The sequence below is a fragment of the Oryza sativa genome, chromosome 6 (genome assembly GCF_034140825.1).
Source record: "Oryza sativa Japonica Group chromosome 6, ASM3414082v1".
NCBI classification, from domain to species: Eukaryota; Viridiplantae; Streptophyta; class Magnoliopsida; order Poales; family Poaceae; genus Oryza; species Oryza sativa.
In genome coordinates, this window is record NC_089040.1 from 21,575,720 (window position 1) to 21,585,234 (window position 9,515).

At 43.5% G+C, this 9,515-nt stretch overlaps 1 protein-coding gene across 1 annotated transcript; it reads left to right on the forward strand.

Moving 5' to 3' along the window:
• GSK4 (shaggy-related protein kinase GSK4-like) lies at positions 1 to 6,972 on the forward strand. The gene is made up of 12 exons (NM_001402858.1): positions 1 to 313; positions 1,280 to 1,369; positions 1,468 to 1,527; positions 1,610 to 1,882; positions 1,974 to 2,048; positions 2,131 to 2,187; positions 2,877 to 3,017; positions 3,123 to 3,173; positions 3,251 to 3,346; positions 3,539 to 3,622; positions 5,795 to 5,896; positions 6,316 to 6,972. Exons 1-12 carry the CDS (start codon positions 203 to 205, stop codon positions 6,385 to 6,387), a joined length of 1,212 nt encoding a protein of 403 aa, NP_001389787.1. The 5' UTR covers positions 1 to 202; the 3' UTR covers positions 6,388 to 6,972.
• The last annotated feature ends 2,543 nt before the right edge of the window (positions 6,973 to 9,515 follow it).

The following is a 9,515-nucleotide window of genomic DNA, read 5'->3' on the forward strand; positions in this document are numbered from 1 at the left end:
GTGTCGCTGTCTACTGATGATGATGGCTTCCTCACGGTAGCAGCAGCAGCAGCAGCCGCGCCGAAGCAGCCTCCTCCCATCACCGAGGAGAGAGAGAGAGAGAGAGAGTAGTGAGAGAGGAAGACGAGAGAGCCGCCTCCGCGGCCATCGCCGCCGCCGCAGCAGCGGGGCCACTACCCCGACTGCCCCCTCCCCTCCTCCCATGGCCGCGATGCCAGGTGGGCCCGACCTTGCCGGGGCCGGTGGCGCCGTCGCCGTCGCCGTCGACGCGATGCAGGTCGACGACCCGCCGCGTGCGTCCGCCGAGGAGAAGGTGAGCGTTCGCCGTCCTCCCGCCGCGTGCGGGGGCCGCGCGGCACTGGGCTGGGCCGCCCGAGCGGCTAGGGTTTCCATATGCTTTGACCAGCACCCTTCCCCTCCCCACGGCGTACCTGGATCTGCCGCCTCGGCGGTGGATCTGCTAGCTGCTGTCGATTCGTTTTGTGGGAGCTGGGCGCGCTCCGGATCTGCCCGCGCCGTATTATTTCTACTATGGATTACTCCCGTTTCTGCCATTTTGGGGACTAATGACTAATCCTGTGGTGATTAGCGCTAGACTGTGCTTTGCGTGGTTACGCTTTGCTTCGCGGAGAGGCGAACGTGCTGGGCGCCTGGGCGCTTTGCGAGCGTTACCGCTCTCTGGTGGCAACTTTTGTGCATCCCAAGCTTGCTTCCTTCTAGTTAGCTTGTGAGGATTAATGTGAAATGGCAGTTAGCTTAGGGTGTTGGATTGTCTATGGGCCAGTATTTATGTGTCCTGTTGACCTGTTCGGATGGTATTGTTCTCCAGTAGTTTCTGCATGGATTGTTGTTTATTTGAGTTAAAGTGGAAATGCCAATTAATTTTTAAGTTAAAATTGAAAATGCGCATTAATTTTTAAGTTAAAACTGGGAATGCCCATTAGTTTTTAGGTCATTTAGTTGATATACCAGCTTTCGGCGGGAATACAGTTCAAACATGCCACGTTTGCCTATATGGGTTCAGACACTTGGTTTTACCGGTTAGTGCAATCACCGAAATGCCTTTGTAGTATTTAGGTAATGTTACTTGGAATCACATAAAGCTTTCTACTGCTAATACTGAAATAGCTCCTGTAAACTGATGGCATCTGTTAGTTCTAGGTTTTTATGAACTACGAACTTCATGAGCTTGATTGTTTGTTTAAGTTTCTTCTGGTTGCTGATCATTATATTGCCTATGTCTTGCCCTATCTTATGGTTCGTTTCCATGTCATGGCAGCATGGTCCCACTATAATGGGAGGAAATGATCCAGTCACAGGTCATATAATTTCAACTACTATTGGAGGGAAGAACGATGAGCCCAAAAGGGTATGCTATTATTTTTGGACAAAGAATGTCGCATGAAGTTTCTTAAGTATGGAGATAATAATTTCATTCTAACTTGATTCTAACTTTTTGTCCTCTAGACTATTAGCTATATGGCTGAACGAGTTGTTGGAACTGGATCCTTTGGTGTTGTATTCCAGGTTAGAGATATCTTCCTGATGTTCTCACCATGATTCTGGATTACATAACTTTATCGTATTAGTCTTGTGCATGTGCATGCAGGCAAAATGCCTTGAGACTGGTGAAACTGTTGCCATTAAGAAGGTCTTACAGGACAAACGATACAAGAACAGAGAGTTACAGATAATGCGATCAATGGATCATTGCAATGTCATCTCCCTAAAGCATTGTTTCTTCTCTACCACAAGCAGAGATGAACTTTTCCTTAACTTAGTCATGGAGTTTGTTCCCGAGTCACTTTATCGTGTCCTGAAACACTACAAAGATATGAAGCAGAGGATGCCACTTATATATGTCAAACTTTACATGTATCAGGTGGGTGATGGTTCTAGTGTGTGTTGTTTTAATGCTTAACTTAAATGGTGCTCATTACTTAATTGCTAATATTCCATTCTATCTCATGCAGATATTCCGCGGATTAGCTTACATTCACACTGTTCCTGGAGTTTGTCACCGAGATATAAAGCCACAAAATATCTTGGTATGCCCTTTTCTTCTTACCAAGCGTATCATGTTTTCACACTGCTGCAGCTGAAAATTCTTGGTTTTGATTGTGTTGATAGGTTGATCCTCTTACCCACCAAGTGAAGGTCTGTGATTTTGGGAGTGCTAAAATGCTGGTATGTAAAGGCTGATAGATAATGTTATTGTCTTCTTGAGCTATAATGACTGCATTCCAATTGCATGTTCATATAATCATATTTGATTTGTGGCGGATGCTACTAGACCATATCATGGTGGTTATTGTGTTACCTATGTTAATTTTGCTTTTATTTAAAGTAATTTAGTAAGCAATATGTAATTTCTAGTTTTGTTATTGCTCTAATGTTAGTAAAACAAATGACCCAATATTAATTGGTCATTGGTGATAGATCCTTGACTTCAACCTTGTTGGCCTAATCTATACTATAACACAAGAGAACATAATAGTAAACATAATGGTAGTTATGACTTTAAAACTTAATGTTATCTATATATTTTATCTAAACTTTTAAGTTAATAAAATCATTATAATCAACTATTGGTCTATTTAAGCTTCTTGTTCAACTACCTGTAGTCAAATTATTGTTGATTTAATGAGTGATTGAGGCCAGTTTAATGCTACCATCGACTCTGTTCAGATTGGGCATGTTCGTTTGGTTTTTATGTGCTTATATGTAAACTAATCACATGAATTACTTTTGTATTATTTACATGGAAATTAACTGAACAATCCTCTTGATAGAAAATGGTTCTATACAGCCTATCCATAGGTTCTTTCTTGTCCAGTTCTACTTTTTAATACTGTATTTAAATGCCAAACTGCCAGATTAAAGGTGAAGCAAATATATCTTACATATGCTCACGTTACTATCGTGCTCCTGAGCTCATATTTGGTGCAACTGAGTACACAACATCAATTGATATATGGTCTGCTGGATGTGTTCTTGCTGAGCTGCTTCTTGGTCAAGTAAGTACTCTTATATTTTGTTTTTATCATTTCTTAACTTGTTCAGTTGTGGTAGTAGCATCTTGAATTATACTAAATGCATCCTTTCTTTTGCAATTTTATCAGCCTCTGTTTCCTGGTGAAAGTGCAGTGGACCAGCTTGTTGAGATAATTAAGGTACTTAGTTCTTAAAAGTTTGTAGCAAATTTACTATCTCATTTTTGAAAGAATTGAAAAACAGTAACTTCTTGCAGGTTTTGGGTACTCCAACGCGAGAGGAAATCCGTTGTATGAATCCCAATTACACAGAATTCAAATTTCCGCAGATAAAAGCATGCCCATGGCACAAGGTATGTGGACCACTCTCCTTATACTGCACCATTTAAATTCAATACTTCATTGGTGGATTGAGAAGTATCTCCAGTTTGAGTCAACATTGTCAGACAAATGAAGACGTGAAATTTCAGTGTGCACTATGCATATAACTTGCATCATCCGTTAGGAGTTCCCCATGAAGTAATTTTGCAATGGTATTACTGCAGATCTTCCACAAGCGAATGCCTCCCGAAGCAATAGATCTTGTGTCCCGTCTCCTTCAGTATTCGCCAAATCTGCGATGTACTGCGGTAAGTTTTTGATGCTTGATTTCCTGATTGAAACTTGAAAGTATATTAAAATTGCTGCATGCCTATTAAATTTTACACACATTTGAAATTCACTAAAAAGAACCAGATGATAGAACATGGTAATGGTAGTTGTCGCTAGACTCGGACTCACAGTGCTCGTTTTGGTTAATTAAAGTTTGTACATCCATGCTAGTGACCCCATTTCTCATCACGTGGTTGTGTGTGACCCTATATTTCAAATTATGTTGGTAAACGGTTGGTTATTTGGTGCTAATCAAAAGAATCGAAGAGCTAATGCTGTTCAAGGTTGAGGAAACAACAACAATTCAACATTGAGAAATTAAAAAAAAAATGTGTTGCTTGAATTTACTAGGAAACTTGGGTGAAATCAAGATAGTTTCTGGTTTCTCATTGGGGTTCAGAATTTTCCTGAAATCTACAAAATCAAACCCCAGTGATGCGAGAACAGTTTGTCCTAAACATTATGCACAGAACAATGCACCATCTTCTATTCATGCCGAGTGACCCTGCTTCCTTCTCTTGCCACCCAATGGGCTTGAATGTCTAATGTGCAAGTAAAAAAGAAGACAGTTAGGTCATCGGAACCATGAATTCATAGTGTTCTCTGTTAGTTCCTGAAAGGGTCACTTAGGCCTAGGAAGGACGCCGGGGGGGGGGGGGGGGGGGTTGTATGGGCTAATTTGAAACTTAAGTAAATGCGGAAGCAAGGCTTTTCGGAAATTCTGAAAATCACAGAGTAAACGCACAGCTCAAAGTATGCTAGATCTAGGTACTCACAAATATGAAGAACAAGCACAAACAGCAACTAGACTAGTAGTGCCACAAACAAGCAATGCTAGAGGAGGGAGAGAGGGATTTCACCGAGGTTCTTGCAAGATGAGGTGTTCCTGAAGTTTGAATACTTGAGGGGATTCTAGTCTCCGTTGAGGAGCTCACCAAGAGCCAGGTCTTCGCTAACCCTTTCCTCTAGAGGTTGCACAAAACACTCATTCCACTAATGGTAACTCTTTCCTTTCGGTGGTGAGATCTGACCCTCACAAACTTCTCCTGGCCAACCACAAGTGAATCAGTGGATCAAGAGTGACACCTAACCGTCCAGGAATCCTCAACTCATACTCAAATAAGTTGTTAGTCCTCTCTAATCACATTATTATTAATCACCAAAATAATTAGGGGCCTAGACGCACTTTCAGTTTTCCTTCTTCCATTCTTAAAATTCTAATATCACATAATATGCTAGCAATGTATTCCTCATTACTATGATGTATACAGTCTAGTAGGGAAGGCATTCACTGGATAATTTTTTATCTCCATGTTAGACATATCGAATATATACAATAGCTTTTATCACTCCCTTCAGCTCTCTTTGTGATTTTGTACTGTTCATGCGTACTTGATGTTCTGACATTAATTTGTGGAAAAACTTAGTGTCATGCGCTATGAACTTCTGCTTCACCTGATGTTATCCACACCCTTCCTTTGTGCATGTTTAGTTGTTTACCTTGTTACTCCCTCCGTTTCACAATGTAAGTCATTCTAGCATTTCCCACATTCATATTTATGTTAATGAATCTAGATAGATATATTTGTCTAGATTCATTAACATCAATATGAATGTGGGAAATGCTAGAATGACTTACATTGTGAAACGGAGGGAGTACAGGTTATGCTCACTATATTCTATTTTAAATCCTCTGAAGTCAAAATAATGTGACATTTTTAGAGTCTATGCTTCTACTGGTAGGAATGCAAGTGAATAGAGGCATGAAGTACCGACCTATCCCACCTTTCATGGTTTAACAACTTGCATAAGGGTTGTTGGATTGATTTGGCCCGCTCTCTTAGCCAATTGAAGAAATATTGGTTTCAAAATTGGAAGTGATGAGTTGATGTTATCACTTGCATTTTCACACAGAATTTATGCTTGTCGTAATGTTCATCATACACACGTACAAGTTAGTTAATAAAATAATCACCATATCTCAAGCTTTTATCACTTCCTCTCTTGCTCTGAAATTTATCACTTCCTCTCTTGCTCTGAAATATATTTTCTTTGTCTTGTCTTGTTCCCAATTAGGTCATCTGATATATGATAAAAATATTTGGCATGTCCTGCAAGCCTCTTAATTACTCTTTGTGTTATTATTACAGCTGGAGGCATGTGCTCATTCATTTTTTGATGAGTTACGAGAACCACATGCAAAACTGCCAAATGGCCGTCCGTTTCCGCCTCTGTTCAACTTTAAGCAAGAAGTAAGTTATTTCAAGACAATACCATTGTCGCATCATACCTAAATACATCTCCGTTTGTAGAGCTTGTAATCAAACTTCTGTAATTTTTTACTATCATTATATGTGCTAAGTATTTTTGGACATGAAAAATGGTATCTGTAGATTTGTTACAAAAGTAATATAATGCTACAATACTGTAGTATGGCATTTTACTAGTATATGGACTATGGAGCTCCAAAAAATAGCAGTGATTCAATCATTGAAAATATTTTAGAGACAAACAGCTAGCAGGGTTGTATGCTTTGGACATATATGCCCCCAGCTTTTGTAGCATCACATTTTGTTGTATAGCCTACTAGCCTAGGCATATTATTACCTAGCAGAGATGCTTATAGTAGAAGTTACTGAACAGAGAGCTCTTTGTATCACCTGTTTTGCAGTTAGCAAATACACACCCAGAGCTCGTGAGCAGGCTGTTACCAGAACATGCGCAGCGGCATTCAGGATTTTAATTCATTGTTTTGCACTGGACCATAGGACGAAGTGTGGTATGACGACATTTACACTTGTCTGCTCATACCTGTGTATGCCAAAGGGCAAATAACATTTCTCACCTTAAGGTTTTAGAACCTAATCATCTTCTTGCAAAGCTGAAAATGGGCTCCCCTGACAAGGTAGTGTGCGGTGTGCCGTACTACAATCAAATGTTAAACCTTGAGGAGGCCATTGTGTCCAGTGTTCTGCCAAGAGGAGCCCGAATAGCTGGAGGGATGGTGGGTGTATTGTTAAGCTGTGGAGGGTGACTTTTATGTTGAAACTTCCTTTGCTGTATGTTCCATGCCTGTACCGCACCTGCATCCATTCAACCTCATATTCACAACTGATGTAATCATGATAAAATTGAATGTGTCAATGATGGTCGATTCGTATGCCATTATATGCGAATTGACTGTTGTTTCTATTATGATCAACTTATCCTGTTATTACTGATGGGAATGCCCGTGTGGCCGTGTGGCCGTGTGTGCTGTTGGGTGGGCATATGGTGTTTGTTATTATATGTTGAAATGAATCAGAAGGTTGCCATATTTGCTCGTAAATTACAGAATTAGGCCCAGCCTGTAAATTCCGCCCTTATTTTCGTCTGAACTCGGCCTGGATAGCAAGTAAATTTGGCCTGTGATTGCGTGCAGTGAATGCACAGCCTTTACGGGCGTGTATTTCAGCCCACGAGTACGAGTTATTTGCCACATGAGCGCGAGTAAACTCGGCCCATACTTTCGTGTAATTTTGATAAGCGCATGGAATTCGGCCCATTACTGCATGTAAATTCAGCCCAAGAATGCGAGTAATTTTGGTCCGGAAATAAGTTTATTTTGGTCTCTCAAGTTGTCACCGAGTCTGAAATTCGTGCTTGAACTGCAATACCAAATATGACTCGTCGCTTAACTTTTAAAACAAGTGTAAATAAGGTCCTCAAACGATGGACAACGGTTTCGGCTAACGTGACGTGACAGATTTGACTTGGCCTTGTCCAATGTGGCGCTGGAAGCTAAATTAAATGTTTTTAAAATATGGGGTACATATGTCATGCAAAAAAAATATTAAAAAAATATTAGGACCCACATCTCATAGGGCCCTTTTCAGTACTTCACCTTTTCTGCTCTCTATCTCTTCCATCTCTCCTCCAGTCGGTTTGCCTCCCTTTCCCTTCTCCCTTTTCCTTGACATGCAACACGCGGGAGAGAAGCTGAGAACCTGTCGGCCGCCGGGAGAAGAGCTAGGCGGCAACGGCAGTGGGCTTCAGCGTGGCTGGCTCCGCACGTACATGTCTGGTTGCTCCTTGTCGCTGCTCTCCCCGGTCGAGGAGTAGTACTGAGTACTCTCTCCAGGGTGGCCGGTGATTGGAAGGGGAGGGAGACTAGCAGGGGAGGCACGCACTGGCCAATGGGGAGAAGCTCGACATCAGCGGCAGTGGGTAGAAGCTCAACGGTGGTGGCTGGCGACGGGCGGGGTGGACAAGCGTGGCACAATGACAGATGTCAGGCGACTGTGCTATGTCATCGGCAGGATTGTTGGCAAGCGTGGCCTTCCCGCGACAGACCGGGCATGAGGCATGGGATGAAAGCCACATGTCGATGCTCTGACGGCGGCATCAACGGTTCTCCGCTCTAATTCGGCTCCTGCAACGCGGCTGCCTTGGACCTCAGTCCCCCGCTCGGGTTTGGCTCCTGCCGCGCGGCCGATCGTGTGGTGCGCTTAGCGGATGCGCCATTGCACGAGGCTGCGGCTACTGTGAAGAACATGGTCGCCGGGACGATATCCTCGCGAAACGTCCGCGCCTCCTCTTCCATTAACGCTGTTGTGCCGCACCTCCTCTCCCACCTTTAACGTACCAGCCCACCATCGGCCACCGCACCACCATTCGCACCAGGGGTTTGGTGGAAACGTCGTTGAAGGAGGAGGAGGCGGACGCGACCGCCGTTACGGTGCGTCGCCCACCCATTGACTCGAGAGGCGTCCACGTTGGCATGAGAGTTGTGCCTCTGTAGGTGTTGCCACGCAGCGCTGACTCTCCCACCTCGAACGCACCATCCCACCGTCGCCGCTGTGCCGCCGCTGAGGGAGAGGGTTCGGCGGGCATGTCGTTGAATGAGGAGACTGCGGCCACATCCTCGATGGACGTGGTCGTTGTGACTGCATACCGCTGTTCCATCCCCCCCCCCCCCCAAAAAAAATGAGGCGACATCGTCCTTCTCGACGGCAGCGGCGGCGGGAGTCGACAGGCAATGATGAAGACATCACTTCATCGGATACGCACATAACTCCACACGTTTCAATGACAATTCAGTCCAAGTCCAGTTCAGCCTCTAGAGATACCACTGACTTCGAACGGATCTAGCGCCTCCATGCCACTCCTATTTAGGTGATCTTGTACTACTTGATGGAAAGTTTACCTCGTCACCTTTCAAATGCATCCGGTCTCATATCCAAATTCATCTCGAGTCAACGGGAATAGAATAGACCCATCTCAGAAGTATCTCTCTCCACCTCCACGAATTAGCACTTAACACTAGCTCTATTTTCCTCTATAAATATCTATGCACACCCTCTAGAACAATTGTGTTTTATTTAGTTGAATTTTACCAAGTGTCATTCGCTTTATCTCTAGTTCTCGCTCATGGATCTCCTTGCTTGTTGCTGGCCGTCGCGTGGCTCTCCCCGCTCCGGCTCCTCGATGACGAGAGAACCCATCAATGGCATTGCGAATAGAGGAAGAGATGGGATAGGTGTTGACATGTGGGTCCCACACTGACTCAGCCACCACGTCGGCCAAAACCGGGAGCAATACTGTTTTGGAACCCAATGTGATCTGTTTTTGCAAGATTAGGGATGCGTTATATCTAGTATTTCGGTTCAAGGACAATTTTGAAACTCGATGACAAGACGAGGGATCTCAGGTAAACTTTTTCCTTTCGGAATCGAAATTTTGGACAAGCCTAATTTTAGCCCATAAACTGTCGGGTGTCTATGTGGGCCGAACTAACAAAGGCCATCAGCCCATTAGGCTCAATTTAGAACCATCTAAAGACGTCTGTGGGTGTAAATTGGGCCTGTTTAATACAGTATGTGGACTTCCTGA